The sequence below is a fragment of the Corylus avellana genome, chromosome ca8, assembly GCF_901000735.1.
Source record: "Corylus avellana chromosome ca8, CavTom2PMs-1.0".
Classification (NCBI taxonomy): Eukaryota; Viridiplantae; Streptophyta; class Magnoliopsida; order Fagales; family Betulaceae; genus Corylus; species Corylus avellana.
In genome coordinates this window covers 18454108-18478074 of record NC_081548.1, presented here as the reverse complement: position 1 = coordinate 18478074, position 23967 = coordinate 18454108, and the positions used below count along the sequence as shown (strand labels likewise).

The 23967-nt window shown below is 36.0% G+C and overlaps 2 protein-coding genes across 13 annotated transcripts; both read right to left on the bottom strand.

Annotated features, from left to right (window-relative positions):
* Window positions 1–6218: 6218 nt before the first annotated feature.
* On the bottom strand, window positions 6219–10161 carry LOC132190426 (uncharacterized). 3 transcript variants are annotated; one of them, XM_059605418.1, is made up of 9 exons: window positions 10065–10161; window positions 9257–9416; window positions 9058–9144; window positions 8249–8376; window positions 7624–7720; window positions 7439–7516; window positions 7125–7350; window positions 6609–6832; window positions 6219–6464 (listed from the first exon to the last, which is right to left on the bottom strand). In XM_059605418.1, exons 1-9 carry the CDS (start codon window positions 10076–10078, stop codon window positions 6429–6431), a joined length of 1050 nt encoding a protein of 349 aa, XP_059461401.1. In that variant the 5' UTR covers window positions 10079–10161; the 3' UTR covers window positions 6219–6428. The 3 variants fall into 3 exon arrangements, with proteins under 3 accessions (XP_059461401.1, XP_059461399.1, XP_059461400.1); XM_059605416.1 differs by lacking the exon at window positions 10065–10161 and adding an exon at window positions 9655–10007; XM_059605417.1 differs by lacking the exon at window positions 10065–10161 and adding an exon at window positions 9655–9999 and having other exon boundaries at window positions 6219–6446.
* A 2813-nt stretch (window positions 10162–12974) lies between these two features.
* LOC132189656 (putative disease resistance protein At3g14460) lies at window positions 12975–23943 on the bottom strand. 10 transcript variants are annotated; one of them, XM_059604416.1, is made up of 15 exons: window positions 22720–23943; window positions 22528–22631; window positions 21833–21968; window positions 21429–21637; window positions 21216–21326; window positions 19062–20006; window positions 18355–18452; window positions 18086–18185; window positions 17916–17989; window positions 17215–17801; window positions 16067–16436; window positions 14695–15123; window positions 13943–14001; window positions 13502–13771; window positions 12975–13387 (listed from the first exon to the last, which is right to left on the bottom strand). In XM_059604416.1, exon 1 carries the CDS (start codon window positions 23919–23921, stop codon window positions 22776–22778), a length of 1146 nt encoding a protein of 381 aa, XP_059460399.1. In that variant the 5' UTR covers window positions 23922–23943; the 3' UTR covers window positions 12975–13387; window positions 13502–13771; window positions 13943–14001; window positions 14695–15123; window positions 16067–16436; window positions 17215–17801; window positions 17916–17989; window positions 18086–18185; window positions 18355–18452; window positions 19062–20006; window positions 21216–21326; window positions 21429–21637; window positions 21833–21968; window positions 22528–22631; window positions 22720–22775. The 10 variants fall into 10 exon arrangements, with proteins under 10 accessions (XP_059460399.1, XP_059460396.1, XP_059460391.1 ...); XM_059604413.1 differs by lacking the exon at window positions 21429–21637 and having other exon boundaries at window positions 14695–14862; window positions 14956–15123; XM_059604408.1 differs by lacking the exon at window positions 21429–21637.
* Window positions 23944–23967: the final 24 nt, after the last annotated feature.

The window sequence follows — 23967 nt, the reverse complement described above, 5'->3', positions numbered from 1 at the left end:
TCTATTTTTTTAATATGTGAGTCATTTACATATAGTAGTGAATATTTCATACATTGTATACGTAATTAATTGAGTGCGTGCTATCTTTCACATGTTGCTATAAGTACTAGGGGAAAGACAAGAGCACAGAGGCCCCCATCTTCAATGCGGCAGTCTACGGCGCATGGGTCTTTATCGTGCCAGCCTGATGACAGCGAGCAACAAGACGTTGCTCAGCTTATGAGGCAGCAGACCGGGTATCGACCATTACTTCCAGGTGATGTGGAAGGGGCGACCCTTGTCCCTAATCCATACGATCCGACAGGCCTGACCCAGATGAGGTATCGGTATAAGCCATCTCCGTACTACACAGATGCATCCTTTCATACACCTGATCACCTAACGACGATAAGCGAGTTAGGGGTGTGTTCTCATGGCCATGTGAAGCGGCTCTACGGCCAACCTAGCGTAAGTACAAACAACAGTGAGACACAGGCCCTGGATGACCTGCCTGTGGGACAGGTGCCACGGATGACCCGCAGCCGGATGACACTGCTCCACCCGTGTTAGGCCCTCGCCAGGTCTAGACAATAAGTTAGTATATATGCCCAAAATATAAATATATACATCTTTATTATTTGTAGTTAGTATTCAATTCGAAATAACTAACATCGATAATTGTTAATGTGTTAGGTATCAAGTCAGGTGGAAGCATATGTTTAAAGGTGTTCACCATTATCGACTTGCACAGGTTGCCCGGGGTCCCCGCCGAGAAAAGGACCGTACTCGAGTACAATAGTTCGTGGCAACCTGTAGGATTTAGCGATATGAGGTTTAGACAGATGATCGGTAAGATCATAAGGAGCGAAATTATGTTAGAATACAGGACGACTGGACGAAGGTACCGGAGCGTACGAAGGAGGATATATAAGACGCATTGATGGTATGTTTTAACTAGATGTTATATGATAGCATGTGTATTTTATTATGTCAAACACTCCTAATGCATGTATATATACGTTCTAAGTTGTACATATATATGTGTTTATATGTACACACACACACACACACACACACACACACACACACACACATATATATATATTTGTTTTTTTAATTTATTAATTTTTAACTTGTGCAGGTAGACTTTTACGTCCCACCCGAGTGCAATATGGTTGTCGTAACAAAGGACGCGTTCCGAGATATGGGCACCAAGCTGAGGACTTGAAGGCACCAGTTAAAAGACGATCTTGCCATTCAGCCGGACGATACTCCGGACACCGTACAGGTGAGAATGGGGCAAGAAAAGCTCAACGAATACGACCCATTCGACTTAGAGATCTTGTTGGATAAATGGTGTAGCAAGTAGAACCAGGTAGGTTCTGAGTTATACTATAATTTTGTGTAGTTTCATTAATTATAATTGCGTTAGTGCTTACATATTAAGAATGTTAATTGTGTAGGAGTATGCAACGCGTATGAAGAGATTGTGAGCATTGAACAATACGCCCCATTGCACCGGGTCGAAGAGCTTCACCAGGGTGACATATGAGGAGGTATGTGTGTAATTTACCCTATACTTATAGATGTAAACATTTGAATATATATATATATATATATATATAAACATCTCTGTATGTTCTATTTTTTCAGTAGGCCGTAACTGTGAGCACTCCTCCTACACGAGCACAGTCTTACATCAAGACACACAAGAAGAAGGATGGTCAATATCCGAATGACATAATCAAAGAGAGATGTGTATGTCACTCACCTTTCATATGTTGTTTTGCTTATATATGTGTGTGATAATTTATTTACGATTAACAGTTGTATGATGCACAAATAATTAATGTAACATGCAAGAGAGGTTGGAAGAGCTAATACCTACTAACCCTGTAGTATCGTCGAGCGTGACAAATGGGATAGTACGGTGGAAGCCGAACGACGGGTACGCCCAGGCGATTAGAAATAAGTCTGAGTACGCTGGTAGGGTTCGATAGGTTGGACCGAATATTTTACCTGTGCAGGATAGCATACACTTATACTATACATCGTCACAGGCACGGTCACAGAAGCCCTAGCACTCCGCGGTCTCACAAGAACTTCTTGACAGAGCACTTGAGGCTAAGAGGGCACAACACAAGGCACAGATGGATGCGTTGTTGGCCGCAGAGCAGGAGCAGACAAATGTGCGGGTAGCTCGGCAGGTGGCTGCACAGATGGCTGCGAAAGATTCGCAATTGGCTGAAAAAGATGATCATATGGCAGCGCATCTTGCGCAAAAGGAAGCTCAGATGACAGCAATGTTTGAAGTCCGTTTTCGCCAGCTCGAGGAAATGATGAGGTCGAGCTCCGCACCCGAGGTGACTCAATATAAGGGAGCGCCAGACAGAGCTTCCCCACCCTTTGCGATTGTGAGATCGTCGGTCGATAGTGGATTAGGTAATGACATTTTTTAATGGTCAATGTGGTTTTAGAACTGTCCCTATATATATATAGGGACAGTGATTGTCATTAATGATGTTGCAAATCCTGTTAAATTTGGTTTATATCTTGGTTGGTTTGGTGGTGGATGTTGGTTAAAGCTTTGTATTTGAAGTGTTTGGCATCGTGAGATGGACCACTATGGTCCTGGTAGAATGTGACGTCCATTTGATTTGATGACAAAAATATGTTGGGGGTGTAGATATAAATCTGAATTTATTGAGTATGATGACCTTTGTTTACAAAGTGACGTTGCTCAATGATTAAGACTTGATACGATTCTATAATATTGTTTAGTGATTGTTTATTTTATCATTTGCAACTAGTGGCTATGGAGAGGATGCTATTGATATCAATGATAACTTGGATTGAACAAATGATTGGCCATTCGCACTTTGTGTACATAAGTTATTTTGTAGATGTAATTGTTTTTTTGATAGTTTTCTTGATGTAGTTAGATATATAGTTATATATGTCATTATTTTTTTTGTACATGTCCGCACAAGAGGGGGATGGAGATTCGAACTAGTGACTTCCGCTTCATTAGGCGTGGTCCCAGCCGATTGAGCTACCTCTTAGGGACTATATATGTCTTTATTTGTGATAACATGGATAGTTTTATTGTGTCTTGAAGCTAGTTTTGTTAATAGTTTGTTAGATGTACATTGAACTTGTATGTGTGTGATCGACGTTGATGGATATGTATTATGTTATTTGCATGGATCGATGGATAGTTCTTTTGTAGTACATATGTAAATTGTATATCAGGTTAACTCCAGAGTTTGGGTAGAACCCCAAAAAAATTCAAAAAATATATAGGGGGAGGCAAAAAATTAAAATTTAAAAATTACCATTTTTTTGACGTGTCATAACGTTTGACACGTCAAAAATTTTTTGATGTGCCATTCTTAACATGTCAACCATTACTGACGTGGCAGTAGTGGCACGTCAGTAACTTTTTTGACATGGCAGGAGTGGCACGTCAAAATTTTTTTTGACATGTCAATACTACCACGTCAAGAAAATATTTTGACGTGTCAAATTGCCACGTCAATAATTTGTTGACGTGGCAATTTGACACGTCAAAAAATTTTCTGACGTGCCACGTCAATAATCGTTATTGACGTCGCATTTTTTGGCATGTCAGAAATTTTTTGACATGTCAGAAAATGACACGTCAAAATTTTTTTGACGTGTCACTTTTTGACACGTCACAAATTATTGGCATGTCAAACAGTGACACGTCAAAAAATCCTCATTTTTTATACTCATAATTTTAACGCCCGACACACATCAATAACGTTTAGTGACATGTCAGGCCACCTAGCACGACAAAAACACCCTGTCAAAAAAAAAAAAAATCATTTTTTATAATGTAAATAGATAGTCAAATATTTTAAAATTTATTTAGACAAATGAATTTCATATATTTCAAGCTGGAAAATCCCAATCATCTGTTTCTTATCTTGATCACCCCCTACTAATTGCCTAATCATTCATGCTAGCCTGTATGGCGCTAAAATGGGCAGGGATCTCCTGTTTTTGGGTACCCCTCTTTTTACTCTACTCTTTTTTGTGGAGAGGACTTGTGAGGTGAGTTTTCTTCTTTAAAAAGAGGAACTTCTACCCGAGCAAGAGCTCTTCTACTTGATTTGGCAGAAAAATCTGTGTTATTACTTTTACTCCCTCTTTATGTACACATCAAATAAGAGGCTATTCTGATCCTGATCATTAACCTATGACCTTTTCCCTGACTGGTTGATGGTTGATGGATTGAGATCTCAGATTTTTATATTCTAAAATCTAAACACTTCATTTTATTTAACAGTTTAAATAAATATAAAAATTTATGTGTTATTTAAGTAATTAATTTTAGATTTTAATATGTCAAATTTAATAATCTCAATAATACAAGCTTTTGTATTTATTTAAATCATTAGATAAAATGAAAGGGCTTAAATTTTAAAATAAGAGAATTTTGTAATTTAAGAAATTAAAGGGGACTATTTGGTTTTGGAATTCTTTTCCTTCCCAAAATAATTCCCTTTAGGTTTCTCTTTCCACATTAAATGGGTCGGAAAGTTTTTCACAGAAAACAGAGAGAAAGACAGTCACATTTAATGCAGAAAGTGAAGTTGGTATGGCCAGCAACAGGCAACTTCCGAAAATGGTGCCTGATTTCAGCTAGGGTTGAATTCTAAATTCAGTTTTTGCAAGAAATGATTGGGGAAATGAAATCACAGTCGTCAATTATGTGCATGGATTTCATAAAAACGACAAGACAAGCTACCTGCAATTCTCTTGCATGAATTGCACGAAACTTAGGTCCCATATATATATATATATATAAATTTTATTATATTATTTATTCAAATTATTAACAATTCGAACATATGTAATTACTATAAATCTCAATTCTTACGCATTGAGGGACATTTTAGAAAAACAAAATATGAGTTGCAAGGGGCATTTTAGAAAAACAGAGATTTCCCAGTTGTGAAATGGGCCTTGTATGGCATATGGACTATGGAGCCTTACCTATGTCGACGGGACCTCACAATAGGAGGCTGGAAAGTAGCTTTGGATTTCTTTTCCTTTTATGTTTTAATAAGTATTCTTAATAATTGATTTTTCGCAATTTAATATATATATTCCTTATATTGGCCCACGGAAGTGGGATTATAGGAGTTTATGAGATAAAAAATAGATTAGCACAACTTATATATATATAAATCTTCACTACCTAAAGTACTTTTCTTCACAATTAACTCAAAATAAAATAATCAAGATCCAAGCTTCAAGACTCTTCCCTTCCACTCACTTCGGCCAGGGATAAAACCAGAATTTTTTGGGCTGTTCCCTGTTTGGGCTTTCAATTTTAGGCTGTTTATTTATTTATTTTATATATGAACATGCCTTTTTGGAAAGATGGGGGGTGGGGGAACCAAAAAAAAGAAAAAAGAAAAAAGATTACTCCCCCAATATTCACACTATTAATTGGAAAAACAGATCTCTAACTACTTTGATTAAAGAAGCTGTTGTGAAAGACTATTAATTAGCCAAACAAATCTCTAACCACTTTGATTTGATTAGTGCAACACAAAGACTTTTAATAAGTAAAACAAATCTCTAACCACTTTCATTAATGAAACCGTTTTGAAATAACGGGTATTATTCTTGTGCTGGACTTGTTATTGAAAACAAACAGCAACTTGTTTGACAATTATATGGAAAATATTTGTAATTCCAAACCCATAATTATTTGTTGGCAGTTGCCACACTCTTTTTCTTTTCAGTTTTCTCAACTACTCCCTTTTTCTCGAATTAAAATCAATCATCTCCAGTTCATTTGAACCGAAAAATATCCGTTTAGTTATATTGGAAGGGTATTTTTGTCTCCTTAAAAAGTGAAAAGATAAAAATACCCCTCTAATATTACTAATTAAATGAACTGCCCCCTCTTTCTCCTCTTCTTCTATTTTTTTTTTTTAATATATTTTATTTATCTTACACTTTTTAACAGATTTTAATTTTTGATTATTTGGAGCATTTTGTGCACCAAAGTACCAAAGACAAGTAGGCCCATAAGACATTGCTGAGCAAATGGTCAAACCTGGGTGCACGGATATACCACATCTAACCTAACCAGTCTCACTTGGTCACAACCTTGAATTACTTGACAATGTGTAGTTGTATGCTTTGGAGTATATATATATTCATGCAAGGTCCCCCCCCCCAAAAAAAAAACAACAGGAGGCGTGAAAGATACCGACAGATTGAATTGAGAAATGGTTCATATAAATCATATATTACAATCCAGTGTATTGTATATATTTTAAGCATGTATCTCAGAACCTGTGGCATCTCTGATGTAATTGTAAACCACCAATTCATTAAGCTGCATAATTCATTTTGAGAGAAGTTGACCTTCTAGTTCTGTTTGCCCATGTGACATTGCATCAGCTTCATTTAAGGACTACATGCTGCCAAAAGAGAAAAGACTAGAAGAGATTATTAAATCTCCTGCAAAGCAATGTTCGCAATGACATGAAGAATAACACCAGAACAAAAGATGGTTGACCGTTTAAGTAATGGAAAAGAGCATTTACAAATAATTTATCATTAAAAAGAAATTAAGTGGTTACCTTAATCTGTGTCCTATTATATGTGTAGGTGATGTGCACAGACCCATCACTAGCCTGGATAACAGCAGGATATGAGAATTCCATTGCCAAATTCTCCTCCAATGTCAAAACATCATGCCATGAGTCACCATCATCCGCAGAGAGTGCAACTTTAAGCACACCCCTTGAGATTGTATTATAAGCAAGTAAGAAACGCCCATCTCTCAATTTAACCCCATCAATACCTGGTAAATTGAAATTTGAAGTTAAAATCAGACACAACATGAAATGGAAAGAAGAGAAACGGTCAAATAATGCCTCGAATTAAGGTCCTCTGAAATTAAACAAAAAGTGACACCAAAATTGTTTATAAAACAATGAACGGAATGTTACTAATTACCCAATTGATCAAATACTTTCAAAAGCCATCAAAACCAAGATGGAATCAATTTCTAAAGTCCAGGTAAATACATTCATTAAAATTAGATGTTCACCTACCCACTCATTTGATGCAAGAAACATAATTTAGCCATTAACCTGAGTTTGGATTGGGGAGTTCAGTAGGTTTTGCATCATCCCAGTTCTTCCCACCATCACGGGATTCCGACATACAAACTTTACCAATATTATCAAAGGATCGCAGTAAAACGCGCAAGGTCCCTTTTGCAGTCTGATAAGGAACTGGTTGAATCACACTGAGAGATTCATTTTGTACATAGATTGGGCCATACTTTCGCCATGATCGACCGGAATCTGCTGTAATCTGTTCCATGGGAAACAAAAAGCATATCAACCCTTTCCAAAAATCAAAGCACTTCAGATGTTCAATGTAGTTGAGTTGTTGCTACAACCTCCATCCATGCCCCCCAAGAATTCCAACTTTCAACAGAGGATCCACAGAGCAAGAGCCCATTTTCCAGCAAGATAGGCTAAGGAAAGCAAGCAGTACATATGGCAAAAGCAGCTTTTGAGTAAATGAGTAGTCCCAGACTATATGACTTATATGAATATACATTATAACAAATTCAAGTTATACCTTATTCTTTATTGGACCTAATATACCAGGAGGAAGTTGTTCTCTTTCTGTCCAAGTAATACCTTTATCATATGACCGCTTCATGCATCCGCTCCATCTGAAATTCATTAAGCCAAAAATTAGCAAAGGTATCAAAATAAATCTAAAATATGAAAAGTGTGAGTAGTTAATTAAGTTCACATTTCTGAAGAGTGCTAAGTAAATCAAAGAGTGCAATAACAACATAGAACATATATCGATAACCGAAAACAGAATGTTAAACTCAGACACTATTACTATTGACATACTTTTATAATTGAAATGCAACTCCTCAACCATTTGTGGACCTTACTCCTAAAAGAGAAGAAAAATTGGCATGTATTCCAAAATTTCAAGACTACGAAGTTGTAAGTATACTAAATTCCAGCCATTAAATCAACATAGTTGCAAATAAGGTACATGAGAACATCATAACAGGTTAACCTAAAACATATTACAGAAAAGAACATTATTTAATTAGAATAGAAAAGGGATTTATAGATAAAAGCAAATATTAGTGAATGAACATTTATTAATTGGATTCTGCTAGGAATCTATCAAGGAGAGAAGAAAATAGCATTATAATTTAGTCAGAAAGTTGCATTACTTTTGAACCTCTTGACCTATTTTATAGAAGAGCAGCAGCTCGCCTGATGGAAGTTTAAATAACACCGGGTTCCACATAGGAACATCTGGTTGTTCATCAACAACAATGGGTGACTGCCAACAACCATTCTGCCCAGAAAATTTCCACTCATTGAGTTAGGCAACCATCTAAATATCCAAAGAGGAATATGCCAAGCAAGTTAAAAATAATATGTTACTCAAGGAAATTGAAATGAATTGATGAACTCATTTGAAAGTATTCATATGTTTAAAAAACATTTAAAGATAGCATAAACACAGAGATGAGGAGTATGTTGAGTCGAAAATATCTTCCAATAAATGCTAGCTTAAGCAATCATTTGTACTAGTGCCTTGTGGGCTTGTGATGCTTCTTCTTGTGAAGGTGGAGGTTTTGGTTCAACATACAGCGGATATTGGATTTTTGGAATTAAGGGTTTTTCCATTGTTTGTTTTAACAGAAAAAAAAAAGGGGGTTGTAAACCTGGAAATGAATTTGAAAAACAAACCAAACCTCCTTGTTTTTGATCGGCTTGGCTTGAGAAAAAGCAACCCCTGTTTAAAAGTTCAAAGCTAGGCTGAGAGACAAGAAGTAGAAGACAAATCAAAACTCACAAGCAGCATATGCCACCATTCTATCATTCCAGAAACTACAAATTATAGTTTCAACTTGGGTAATAATGAGCATACTTAGATGAGCAGAAATTTTACATCCCATCCTCCTATAAGTTCACAAAGGAACCGATTTAAGAAATACGTTGTTCATGAGCTGCTACACTAATATGTAGTTACCTCGTAGCGCTGCAACCAAATTTTTACATCAGGTGCTCCCTCTAACGCACCCCCAAAATACGCAACCAACAAGATATCTTTCTTGACCTACAAAAACCACAAAGAAACTACTACAATCTAGTCCATTTCCTTCAATGAAGCAAACATTACAAAGTACTAAGTAAAAAATAAAAATGCAAATGCTTTTGTCCTGCATAACCTCAACAATTGTAGAAGCATGACAGCTATTGAAGGGAGCAGAATTTGCAGGAAATGTGAACTCCTCTATTAATGGTCCTTCAATGTAACAATCGTTTCTCATATTTAAACTCTTAGGAAATGAATTTACAGATTCTGTCTCTGCAGATATAACAAATTTCCTGCATAAGTGTTCAGCAGATGTTTAGCTATTGATCAGAGGACTGATATTATGTCAGTACAGCACACACACAAACACATGGTGGGGTATTTTTGAAAGAAGAAATTGATACAAGCCAAGTTTATTCAATGCCGGATTGCAACTCGCTTATGTCTTTGTTGTTGTTTTTTTATCATTGGGGATATCATAATGCATCAACTTCAATCAAACAAGTAGACCAAAGACAAGAAATAGACCACCTGGTGAGACGGGCTTGAAAAGAATGAAGGAAGTGGTGGTGGGTGTTCAATGTAAGATTGAATCTGAAGAAGAGAGGGGTGGAACTGAAGCTGCTCGAAACTCCAGATAATGGGTCACGCAAATCATACACATTGGGGACTGTAAACAGCAACAACAAAAACGACAACAAAACAAGCAACAAAATGCTTCTTCTCATTGATTTGCACATCCCAATCTTCATAAAATGGGTTTCATCTAAGAAATTTCTTCTTTTGTTTTTTTTTCTTCTTCTTTGTTTTTCCGTATACAGAAACATAAACGTAGTTGTCGAGCCAGTCAGACACACAGAAGTGGACAAAAGAGCAATAATTGAATATTAACAAATCCATTTAGTTTATAGCATAAATATGTTAAAAAGGCCGTAACGTACCTGTCAGTCGCCATGGCTTGGCCGAGAGAAGGAAGTGTGCAAGACAGAGAGAGAGAGAGAGAGAGAGATGTGTCAGCAGGTGCTACGAAAATTAGCTCTGAAAGCAACAGGAGAAATAAAATAAGACAATTTGCAATAATTTTGAAATAGAATAAAGCTTCAAAATATCAAAGATAATCATTAATAATTATATCCACTTTTTATTATTTGCCCAAAACTGGAAGGCGACAAAAAGGACTCTTAACAGCTGGAATTTGAGCACCGGAGCCGGAGGGCGGAGGGTGTCCAATCTCTTCCCCCCTTCTCCACAGAATTATCCAAGAAGAGCTGCAAAGAGAAGAAATCCCGTGGTTGCAAAAATCTAGAGACGCCGGCCGGGCTCACAAGTAGAGCACTCACACGACTCTCTACTTTCTCTCTTTTTTCTTTTTTCTTTTTTTTTCTTTTTTTTTTTTTAAATAATAATTTTTTGATTCTGCTGAAAAAACTCTGTCTATTTTTTAATTGGACAGAGTTTTCTTTTAAATTGAGTTGAATGAACTTCTTCCAACTCAATCTATAAAAATGACATATGTCATTTAAATATATGAGATGCACATATTTTTTTTAATAACACGGACAGAGTTGAAATAAATAATATTAAAAACTCGCGCATCTCACATGTTATTAAAAAAAAAGAACACATATTATTTTTATAGACTGAATCGAAGAAAGTTCATCCGACCCGGTTTAGAGGAAAACTCTTTCCTTTTTAATTCTGGTTCTTCAATTTGGTGAAAATTTTAGGAAGCATGGACAATATTCACCTAATTTGATAAGGCTGATGGGGTGAATGAAAACAGCACGCGGCGTGCGCAAATTTTTTTATTTTTTTTAATTAAAAAAAAATTGCATAGGCGTGCTAAGCACACTGTGTGCTGTGAATCGCGACTCAGGGTGATGATATACTTTACGCCCGGCGTGCATCAACAGTGATGCACGCCAAGCATAAGCACAACCACCATTCTCTCTACTTTCAATTATTATTATTATTATTTATTTTTGTACCTAGCATACCGTATCTTAAATATATTTTCCTATTATGGATTCATTTGGATTTGTAATTTAAAAAAGTGCGATTAAAAATTAATGATTTGATAATGTAGTTTTTAAAAAACCCCATTAAACGTTTGACAAAGTCGCAGTTTAATCTTAAAAATTACAGTTTAGTCTTAAAAATTATGCATTTTTTTAAAAAAAAAATATCGCATATGATTTGAAAATGTAGCATTAGAGCATCTCCAATAGATTAGGTAAAAGTTTCATAATAGTTACTTTTTCTCCTTAAGATTAGCTAGAAAACTAGGTAAAATGTATAAAATGCTATCGTGAATAGTAACCTTTTGCTATTCATTGTAACACACTAGATAAATATTTTACTGTTTTTTCACATTACTGTTTAGTTGTTTATTATTTCTTTCTTTTTCATGTAAGTATAATATAATAAAAAAAGAGTGAAAAATGTAACATTGGTTCAAGAGGATTTTCATTGAGTTGTTCATAATTGAAGTCTAACGTGTTTTGATGATCTCGTTCATCTTCAACAATTATGTTATGGAGAATTATGCATGCTTTCATAATGCCTTTGAGGTTTGGGACTTTGAACATCCGTGCAAGTTGACGCACAATCGCAAATCGTGTTTACAACACTCTGAATGCATGCTCTACGTCTTTCTTTGTACTCGTATTCTACAACAAAATGTTTTTTTTAAAAAAAAAAATTAGTAAATAATTGTGCATTAATTAATGTGCAAGTGGAAACCAATTATATATTTAATGTTATATGCAAGCAATTCTAACATGTTGTGTTTGTGAGTTTTTGGGTGATTTTACGCGTAAAAGTATAAAATTATTGAAGTCCTTATAATTAAGGATATTAATTAAATGATTATTCCATCAATTGCTCTGAATATAACACGAAATAGAATATTAACTTAATCTTTAATGCTTAAGGGTCCATTTGATATTACAATTTTAAAAATTGCTTTCTAGTGTGCATGCTTGGTTGGTAAAAGCTGTGCAGAGTAAAATAAGAAATTTTGATGTGTTAGAGAATAAGTTGGCGTGAATTTTTGAAGTAAAAATGTTGTTGCAGCACTAATTCATCCAAACGGCATTGAAGGATGTCTGGATGAGGCCCTAGTCAATAAGCTTCAGCGTGGCGTCTGAGAAGATGAATCTGCGAAGTGCAAACACTAAATCAAACAACTCTTCCATAAACCCTATAATAGGAATATATGAAAGACAAACGAAGAATTCGCTATGGAATATTCTTGTCAAATTTCAATTACATTAAGAAAGAAGCTAAAGTGGAAAGCTAAGACAACCTATTTCTTGTCAAATTTCGAAATTCCTTTCCAGACTTTGGGTGGACCTGGTCCACAGATACCTTGCTAACAGAATCATGCCTATTTAGAAAACTAGTAACAATTGATTTTGGACATCAATTGTAGGACCTCTGTGGAGCCAACACCAAATAATTTGACCCCATCCACCCAAATGATTTGAAACACTTACGTACATCAATCACTACAACCCCGTTTGCTTATAGGGGATAGAAAATCTCCAATCAATGCAAATTTTGTTATTAATTTGTTTAAAGCAGGCAAAGACTTGTTAAGGCGTTGGTTGTGCCTTGAATTGATTATAAAATCTACAAATTTTTTCATGTTGTCACTTAACCACGTATATAAAAATGAGAGAAACATATGTTATAAATAAACAGAACCATACTTAGAGATCAAAGCACACTGCCTCCAAGAAAAGAAGTGCTCAATCTTTTCTTCATTTTTAAGATAAAAGAGACAAATATTAATCCAGATGCCTCCTTGAGGATGAAACAACCCTTTTATAAAGCCAAGAATATGAATATAGGAAACAAAAGAGAAACTCGCTCTCAAGTATTCTTATTCATCAAACTGAACAACAATAACAAATAGATGGTGAAGCTGGCATTATTGTGCTTAAATAGAATTTAGGATTCAACATTGAAAGTAAAGTTACAAAAGTAGTCTTTATTAAAAAATATCGCAACTTCGCTCGAGCTAATGGCGCACGAGGGTCGCACAGAAGCATCTATCCTATGCTTGGCTACATTATTGTTCGTCCCAAGGTGAAGCAAACACCACACAAGATTTGTCTCTTGCAGAATCGAAAATTTCCACTCCAGAAGCCTTCCTCCTTCACTTAAGATCCACCATGAGGCCATTTGCAAGCACCAATAATTCAACATGCAGAGATTGACTTGCAGCACTGTTGTGGTAATGTTTCTTCTACTTATTAAGCTGCAACACGAAAAAATCCAAAAAATAAAATAAAATAAAAATAAAAATAGTAAATATTAATCTCAAGTTCTTTGATCTCCCAAACCCCAAAAAGCGCATGGGAAAAACATGTACCTCATCTTGGTCGAATAAACCAAATTCTGTCCATGTTGATTCAGCTTCATCAGCCATTGGCAGCACATGGTTCTGAATGCAAGTAAACAAGGACTGAAAGTGATCATGGAAGCTTTTGTTCTCTGCGAAATACCAAATTCTCCAAAGCACAATGAATTCTGTTACAATCTATGCAACAGAACCACGTCCCTTTTGGCAATTTCTGGTGCATGAGTATTGTTAACATTTGCAGATCCAATAAACAGAAAAATAATTATGGTGGCAACAGAACTGCAAAAAATAACAGAAAAAGTCCTCACCCCTTAGTCTAACATATTGTCATATAACCATGAAACATAAACACCCATTTATAAGAAAAACTAAAATTGACACCAAAAAGAATTCAGTGCCTGGAAAAGAGCTACAATATTGGTTATTCAGTCCCCACAAAGACTTAATTACCTCCTATTTCCACCAGCCCCACCCGGACCACGACCAAATGTCTGGGCAGAAACCACAGGCTGTAGCACAACCCCAGGAATGTCAGAGAAAAACAGAGAAAGAGGAAATTAGAACAGAACTATTCATGATGCTAATTCATAGGATCATAACAAACAAGTAGTTCATAAAATGATTGTAACTATTTTACTTCAATTATAATTCAAACTCTTTCATATCATCGATTCGTCACCTACATGTTCTCTCAGTAGTCAAACAGAACAACTCATTAGGCATGATTCACTTCTTTCTTTTCACAGTATACATTTTTACTATGACCAAGCAATTTAAAGTAACATCAAATCTTTGCTTGTTTGCCCAATAAATGTAGATACGATAAGAAAAAAAAAAACAAGGATCTTAGATCCATCACCAACAATCAAAATCTCCATGTTGTGACAGTACATCAAAGATATTACCAAAAGCACATGCCAGGTTCTCTAGAGGGTGTAATATGTTCCCTTAACATCAAAAGTTAAGGTGACAACTCATCAGACCCCAAAAGTGTAAGAGATTCCATTACTGCTGTGAAGATCCTCAACTAGTTAAAATTTCAGTATATTTCTCTACAAGCTTACATAATGATGCATTGAATCACTTTTTCCAATGGCCTAGGCAAAGAATATAGCCTTTTCCATCAAATCCAATAACTTCATGGTTAAAAAGAAGCGTAAATAGATTGTACTATATCCAATAACTTCATGATCAACACATACATAAGTTTTGTTTGGCTTGTGAGTTTCTATGCCACAGCACAGAAGCCAAGATCAGGTCTAAAGGTCATATCCTTGTAGAATAAAATGAAGCTCTTCAAGGTTGATATTTGAACTAACTTTAGGGCTCATCTTAAAGTATCGATCCCACATGCTTTACCAAGAGATGCACTGCCAATGTGAAAAATAACTAAAAGCACCAGCCATTTTATTTGCAGAAATGCACTTGTAATCACCAACAATGAAAGCACATTGGACACCAACCTCAAATGCTGGGTGATCAAGACTCTGCTCAAATCAAATGGATTCTCATTGAAATTGTTTTGAGCCCACAATAACAAGGTTGACAGGATAGCTTGCCTAAGATGTATCAATCCATTTTGCCAATTGACTGACCAAACTGTCTTCGGTGACTAAGTTTTGCCCATAAACCTGGCAAAGAGGAAAAAAGAAACTTGAACAAACGAAAGAAAAAAAAAAAAGAAAAAGATAAAGTATCCTTGTCTAAGTGTAATTCAGCTTAGACCATTCCAATAATGTGAATCTAAGATTTATTTATTTTATTTTGGGATATGTAAATAGCTCACACTCCATTTTGCCCAGAGGCCAATCTCTTACCAAGGCTGCAAAACCAGTCAGGCTAGTGAACTCAAATGGCAAAATCAAGATTGACCTTGTAGAATGTTAATTTAATCAAACTTTGTGACTATATGTATCAATTACCCTTAAACCAGTTGAGTCTGGCACAATTAACCTGCCTTTTTGAAGATAACTTGTTTAGAGTAGTAGCAGCAACTTCCCTTATATTTTCCTTAAATTTAAGGAACCAAACTACCTTTTACATCTATATTCAAGTAAACTCTATAATAGCTTCTATTTTCCTTTCCCAATACCATTCAAATATTCCTTAAATATCCTTTCAAACAAATGATAGGGGAAAGTGAGAGGAAAGAGAAAGCATTTAAATATTCTTTCAAATAAATGGTAGAGGAAAAAGAGAGAGGAAAGAGAAAGCTTTTTTATATTAAAATAATGTTCAAGGAAGCAAAAGTGCTATCCTAGATTTAAGGTAGCACTTTTAGTTCCATTGGTGATCTCTTGGTTTAAGAAACACGAAGGGAGTCTGTTGCAGGTGGTTTTCTAGGAGTTTGCCCTACATTTAGGAAAGGGAATGAGATTTAAAGAAGCTGCTTCTAGTGCTCTAAATTGATGAAGAGATTGGCATAACGACACAACTACAGTTAGTATTGCAGTCCAGATGATCTGCTAAAAACACACTGGAAATCCATTACATCAAATATTCATTTATTTGGATGTGTATTAACGATCAAAAAATAAAAATAAAAAAGAAAAGGGAACACCATTGATAACATACCAGCAAGTCAACAGATAATGTCACCATCCAAATCCAGCTTCCATTTCTCATCTCAACAGTTTAATAATTGAAGGTATCAGAACTAGTACTAGCTTGCAATTGGTTTAGTGCTGGCGGTAGTTAGACATCCTCCCATTCCGTTACTATAATCAACTCATCCACCTTAACACAATCATACCATAGCCACAATAAAATCCTCTGCTGCCATTGGATTACCTTTTCCCATGTAGCAGCTTTCACGAGATCAGGTACTGAATGGTAATTCAGAACCTACAATTCCAACAAAAGAAAAAGAAACCAAAATGCCCATGATGTCGATTTGGCACAATACTTTCATAAGGTCCATAGGTCTCCATTGAATTTCTAGTACCTATGCATCAAAAAATAGCTAAACATCTGAATCAACTAAGAAATAACAACACATGCATGGTAAATTGAAACATAAAATCTACACACATGTGCATCAGATGATATCAATAGTTTATGCATAGTGCTTTTCACACATCCTGGCACAATAGTGCATCAATACAAGTATATGGTAGTGCTAATGCAGATTCCAATAAAATAATCAATGCAATTGCTATCCTAGTTTCAAATCAATTAGAAATTTTTTTTGATGCAAATAAAACCATGCATTAAAAATATTAGATTAGGCTTCATCAGCCTCCTAGATCCAACTAACAGATCTTTACAAGTAATATTACCATAGCTACATTCATAATTTCAAAAAAGGAAGTAGTAGGTTTATGCTTCAAATCAGGTTAGGCAAGATTGAAGTTAGAATGATTTGAATATGTATGAGCAACCATAGAAAAATAAGGAACAAGCCCAGAAGTTGTGCAACAAAAATCAACTGAAGTATTGATCAAATAACATGCTAGTCATCAAACAAGTATGCCCTCTCATCTCAGTACACACTATCAGCTGCTCTGTGCCTCATCACAGCCCAGAAGTTGTGCAACAAAAATCAACTGAAGTATTGATCAAATAACATGCTAGTCATCAAACACGTATGCTGAAGAACTGGGTGTATGAGATCAATCATTCAATTGTCTGTCTTCCTATTCTAACAAAATGTTAAAACTCAAGAAAATGGGTATTTACAATGCAAGTCCGCGAACTAGAGGGACATGAATTCACGACCTTACCCCCTACCATTTGAGTTAAAGCTCATTGGTGCAAGTCCACATGCTCCAGCGACAAATTCAAAACATAACTCCTTTGAAGAGAAAAAACCCCAATGGTAGTGAGTAAAATGGAGATTAATACACAGCAACACAAAAGAAGAAATTGAGAGGACCGAAGGTGGGCTGTGATGAGGCACAGAGCAGCTGATAGTGTACTGAGATGAGAGGCTTGTCAGAAGTAATTCAGGCCGTGAATAAAGGAGCTTGAGTTTGCAACATGATTCAAGGAGAAGAGGCTGCTGTTCTGTGTTACTGTTGTGAGCTGATGTGGAGGAGTAAGTCAGCAAGAAACCTGGAGATCTTTAGCGAATGCTTTTGCTGATTTTTCATGCTGGAGCTGAGGGTCCTTTTGGGTATTAGCATGAAGCTCATGCAACTCATGTTTATCCTTAACACAGAAGCCTTCTCGCTTTACTCAAGAATCAAGATCCTCCATAAGGCCCCATTTGCAAGTTGGGCTGCATCACTTCTCCATTTTCACAAAATTTTTGTGGTACTCTCAACACCTGAGCACCAATAATTCAGTATGCAAAGACTGACTTCGAGCGCTGTTGTTCCTCGGAAGATCACCATATGGTAATGCAAAAAAAAAAAAATGTACATATTAATCTCAACTTCTTTGCACTCCCAAACAACAAATAGAAAGTAGAAAAAACAAGTACCTCATTTTGGTTTAATAAAATCAAAATTTTGTCCATAATGATTCAGCTTCATCAGCCGCTGGTATCACATGGTTCTGAATGCAAGTAAACAAAAACTGAAGGTAATCCTACACCAATAAGATCCACACACACACACACATATATATATCCCATCAATAGATGAAAAGTACCTATCCTTGATAATTAGCATTTGTTGCTACTAGAGGGAGCTCTACCACTTCACTTCCTTCCCAAATATTATGGAACATTTCAGCTGACAGAACTGATTGGCTGCATCATACAATCATTAGGTACAGCTACCATTTGGTCTTAGTGCATTATGCATAGCAACATTTTTTTTTTCTTTTTCATATAGAAAAAACTTAAGGCCAGAAGTAAATAATGAAGCATCTATGGTATAGAAACTATTGATGGCAAGAATAATGATTATAGAACTCACATAATACACATCCACTAAAGTCAAAATCTGGAGTTTTACAGTAAGAATGCATCGCTTAGTTTTCTGTTCTTCAGGATCAAGTCCGGCATCCCTTTCAGCTGCCACAACATTAACATTATGCTTACATATTTTTCTTTTTGGAAGACATTCTAGCGATATTTAGAGGAGCACACTGCAATTGGCCCAAATAATAACAACATAAATGCAACTCAAGCAAACTGAAGCAAGCTGAATGACACAATTAACCCAAATTGTGTCCACTAAACAATGATCAATTAAAAGAACAAGAAATATTGCTCATTCACAAGAACAGTTACAATAAATTGAAGAGCATAGAGCTGGTTTTTTTTGTTTTTTGTTTTTTAATTTTTTTATTTTTTATTTTATATATATATATATATATATTAGATCTATACTATAATCCTAATGGTTTCACAAAATTTATTTTGTTAAAAAGATAAAGCAAAAAATAAGTTGAGACATATATTTGCAATCCAAAACACAATATACACATAAAGGCAATAAGTTTTCATGTATGTATAGACGACAGGACAAAGAGATAAATAGAAAACAGTTCATATGGCAATAAGTTTACAATGTCCTAACAAGTTTCGACATTTGAATTCTTTCTAGTCTCCCAAATATCAATGAGTTGGAAGTTAATGAGCCTAACCCAATTGTTAAAATTTGATTGCTTAATAGTGCACCTGCTTAATACTTCACCTGCTGATTGCAATTTTTGGGTCGGAACAAACTACCTCAACAGTCATTGTACAGCTGAGCTGAAATGGGGTCCCCAATGTGAGAATAGAGTGCCTGCAAAACAGAGAAGGCGTAAGAGGGTCCTCGGCCAGAGCCGAAGACACTCCGATGCTTAAGTCAGCATGCATGTTCTTTGGAATAAGAAAGAATGTGAAAATAATGGTCTCTTATTCTCTCAAGAATGAGCTTCCCCAGAGACCATTTGAGAGAAAGAGAGCCTGAGAGAGGGAGAAGAAATATCCAGTCAAGACGAAGCCCCTTCTCCTCCCTTTCTTTTCTCTATTTATGGGTGTTAACCTTTTGACCACACGCGTCCCCCATAGAGTGTGTGTTGGCGTTTTGCTAATGTGTCAAAAATGAGTGGGACTCATGAGGCATCAATGGCGACGGTTCTCAACAGAAAAGTTTATCTTTCCAATCATGCAATACACAACTTCTTCAAAAAAGAAACAAACTAACCTATGTGAAAAAGCCCATGCACATCCATCACAGCACAAAAGATCCCCTCCATCTTGACAAATGGAGCACAGACCATCATTTTCATAAGTAGACAATTTACAAACTTTTGACGGGGAATATAAACAATTTATGGAGAGAACCTTCGTTAGGTGTAAACATGTAGGTAACTGCCCACCCCCCCAAAAAAAAAATAAAGCCCAACTCACATAAAGAAAGAAACTAAAGTGGAAAGCTAATACAACTTATTTCTTGTCCTAGACCCTATACCATTCCTGAAGCTTTCCAATTCCGTCTCCTCTCAAGTCCATAAGTTCTACTTCTCTGCACTTTCGCCGTGGCCCCGGTGTTTCACTTGGAAGATATGTCAGCAAAAATATAAACGCAGCAACTTGTTACTTTAGATGCACTTCACATTCTTATTAAGAATCCTCCTGAAATAAAAATAAATTTTAATAATAAATTAAGGATATTCTATAAAAGAATATAGAAAAAATCAAGTAATTAGAAGGTGTACACAAATTCCACCTAAATTTACAATCTAAAATCTATAAGGGAAAGAAAATCAGGCAATAAAAAAGGCACTAGAGCTCTATAGAACAGTCATCTAATCATACAAAAATTGTAAAAACAGTCTTTAGGATGTCCTGATCGAGGTCAATACCGATGATAGTCCAATTATTTGTTTCATGCCAAATGACTCGTGTAAGAACAAGTGGAACTGCACTCCACACACTACTATACACAATTTATTTTGCTGAAAAAAAAGAAAGAAAGAAGAGAAGCCTATTTTACATGTTACACACTACACATTCATGTATTTGCACCCTACACATTCATATGTTCCTTGGTAGTCAGTGTAATTGTGAACGTACTGCAAATAATAAGATTTTGCATGAAGCAAACTTTGTATGTCAACTGAGAAAAAGAAAATAAATTTCATTTTCCGTTCCACTCATGACAACATACAACTTCAAATTAAGCATTATAAAAACATGTTACAGAATTATAAGTATTCCATATTGAAAAACAGGGCAAAAACTCAATACGATGAACACAACAGCTTAGCCATTCTAACTTATCTCTATGTTCCTCGTTTCATCAAGCAAAGTGCAATCAAATCTGTTTTGAGTCAATACTATAATCCAATTCTGAGTTTTAGAATCATATTGAAGGTAAAGTTCAAAAAACTAGTGCTGCAATTTGAGAGAGAAGCAATTCATGTACCTTGCCCAAATTTATGAAATCCTTGGACACACCATAATCCATTTGAACCTAACACCTATCTCATCACCACTCTATACTTAAACCACTTGTGCCAAATACAACCTCAACTCCATGATGGGCCTATAGATAATGTTTGAACTCCATCTTCCCTATGTATGTGTATCTGCTATAAATGCTAACCAGTAGCTTCATTTCATGAATTTGTCTACCAATGGTATAGTACATGTTACTAGTAAATATTATGTTAATTCAATATGTGAAAAAATGTAACAAATTATGGTCGTAACAAACTTTACAGTTCAAGATAACTGACGAACTTTGGCCAGTTATAAACACATTCTACCCAGCAATGCCAGAAAATCAGGTGACAAAACACATAACCACAATAGCAGGAAATAAACTCTAAGAATGCGTACCCTTCACTAGCATCAGCTATTGAGCGAGACTAACTTGACACTCTTTTAAGCACTCCACACATGATTTACATGGTGGCATCAAATTCCCATTGTCAGTTTTAGGAAGATGTCCTGTAATTCATTAAAATAGTCAAAACGTCACATTTTCTTTGAAAAAAAAACTTATGCTGATGAACTTTATAACATATCAAACATGCATGATTCAAAAGAAACCTCTGCAATTCAGACCGATGGTAGATTTCGTTAGAGAGGAACAACCATGGGATTTTAGACAAACTCTTTCAGCGTTCCAACGAAGCCTTTACACATACACATTCATGACATTATGGAGAGTGTTCCCATTCTCCAGCTAAATATATATACTCCAGTAAATGCTTATGTGCACTGCCCACATGCAGCTCCAAAAACAAAGGCATAACTACCTACTACCAACATAAAAATAAGCACACACATGCAATTATTCACAGAACAAGCTAATGGATCTTCTAAAACAACGCTAAATACCCACTTCAAATCCTTTGCATTTGCCTAAAAAACACATCCGCACCATATAGCCGATACTCTTATATATGTATGTATACTAATGATAAAGAAAAGAACCACCATTGAAAACTTACCCGCGCCTCTTAGTCAACAGATAATGTCACCATCTAAGTCTAGCTTCGGTTTCTCATCTCAACATTTTGATAATTGAAGGTATCAGAAACAACACCAGCTTCCAATTGGTTCAATGCCGGCTAGATATCAGGAAGCCTGCCATTTTGTTACCAAAAAAACAAGCCAGGCACCTTAACAAGGATCAAATGTACAGTACCCACAAGAAAAGGTAGCAGCTTTAAGGAGAAAAGGTATTGAATGGTAATTCAAAGTTTAGGGGAAAGATTGTGGCTTTGAAGTTATTAAGGGATGGAAAAAGGAAGTACTCGGTTAATGCTTCAAATCAGATTTAGAAATACTGAATTTTTAAGTGTTTCATTATGTATTAGCAAACAAAAGAACAAACAAACAGAGCAAACCGAGAAGTGTACACTAAAAATCAACTACAGGACACCTTAGTAAATCAAACAAATATGCAGAATAACTTGTCTCGGTCTTTCTATTCTAAGAAAAAGTTAAAATCTAAAAAAAAAAAAGAAAAAAAAAAAGGACAATTTACAGTGCAACTACAAGTCTGCATGCTCTGTTTGTTTACATGATTTGATCCCAAGCATATGACACTGGTTACTGAGAATAAAAAGTGACCCTATAAACAAGGAAGTGAGAATTGACAGTGGAATCAAGATTTATAGAAAGACAAATCATGAGAATATACCAATTCTCAATGGAGTTCTCGATCATTCTGGGTTGTTACATGACTCAACTGCTTATGTCCGGAATAGTGAAGTAAATGAAGAATTAACAAGTGGACAGAGCATCCTGTTTTATCAAAGATAGCAATTAACCAAACCAAAAATAAAGAGGTTAAATTATAATTAGTAAATTAGGTGGTTGAAAAGTGGTGTACCTAGATAGCTGCAAATGCTGAAATGTATCGAAACTGGAGACCCTTTCGACTTTGGCTTATTCAATAATCAAACGGTAATCAATCCATTTCTGTTCAACGTGAGCAATCTTGCGCCATTCTTTTCCTTTTCTTTTACCTTGCCATTTTTTTGTCAACAAAGGACAGCCGGAGATTTTTAGAATAGAAAGAGAGGCAGGTAACTCCTTCTTGTCTGGCATGTGCTTGAGCTTAGGACACTTAGAAATCTCCAGGACTTGAAGAGCACGAAGGTGTTGAAACTTGTCGAAAGATGTCAAATTTGGAAAGTCGGCAATGGAAAGATAGGTGAGAGTGGTGGGGAGCAACCGTGCCCCTAGGAAGGACTCCGCATCGTCATGTCTTGTTCCACCGATTGACAAATCTTTAAGAATGGGGAGGTTCTGCAAACCCCATCCCATCCAACTCGCAATGAGTTTGTCACAACGATCGATTTCAATTGAATTCAGATTGGAAGGCAAGCCCCCTTCAGGAAGAGACTCAATTTCTGGACATTGACTTACAAGCAATACCTCAAGAGACGGAAGGAGTGTGCCCATTTTCTCAGGAAGCGATCTCAGACTCCAACAATCTATGATCGAAAGCGATGCAAGGCTGGGGGCACGCAATCCTCCGTTTGGAAATGACACAAAACTATCGCAACTACTAATCTTCAAGGTGACTAAATCATGTTCATAATTTTCTGGAACCGTAAGAGATTTCAGATTGTCACACCTCCACAAATTGAGTTGATAAAGCTTTGGGAATAAATCTAATGGAAAGGAATCGGGAGTAAAAAAAGTGGTCAACGACAATGTTTCAAGGGATGAATAGTGCAGGTGCGTTGGGAGCTCGAGCGTCTGGGAATTGTAAACGTCAAGGGTTTTCAATGTAGAGGAAAAACTACCCTCAAGTGAATGACAGCAAGCGATTGATAAGTTTTGAAGACAGCTGTTGGAGTCTATCGACACAGGTGAGTAACAGCTCGTTATGCGGAGGGTTTCTAATGTAGAGGGAAGGCCATCCTTAAAAAGGGAATTAACTGAACGACCACAGATTACTAACCCTTGAAGACAGCAATTGGAGTCTATTATTCCCTCTCGTTGGGAAAATCCTCCAATTACGAGCATTTGCATTCCGGTTGGCAATTCCTTAAACTGTATCTCATTACAATTGCTTAGTTGCATTTCACAAATAGCAGGAGTCTTTGGGAGTGGAGCCACCAGCCCCTCA

Coding starts and splice junctions, on each gene's coding strand:
- LOC132190426 (XM_059605416.1), bottom strand. CDS start 9,950: ATGTTTCTGTATACGGAAAAACAAAGAAGAAGAAAAAAAAACAAAAGA. Junction 9,145..9,256: donor ATGCTTCTACAATTGTTGAG/GTTATGCAGGAC, acceptor TGGTTTTTGTAG/GTCAAGAAAGATATCTTGTT. Junction 7,721..8,248: donor ATAGGTCAAGAGGTTCAAAA/GTAATGCAACTT, acceptor AATGAATTTCAG/ATGGAGCGGATGCATGAAGC.
- LOC132189656 (XM_059604416.1), bottom strand. CDS start 23,921: ATGCAACTAAGCAATTGTAATGAGATACAGTTTAAGGAATTGCCAACC.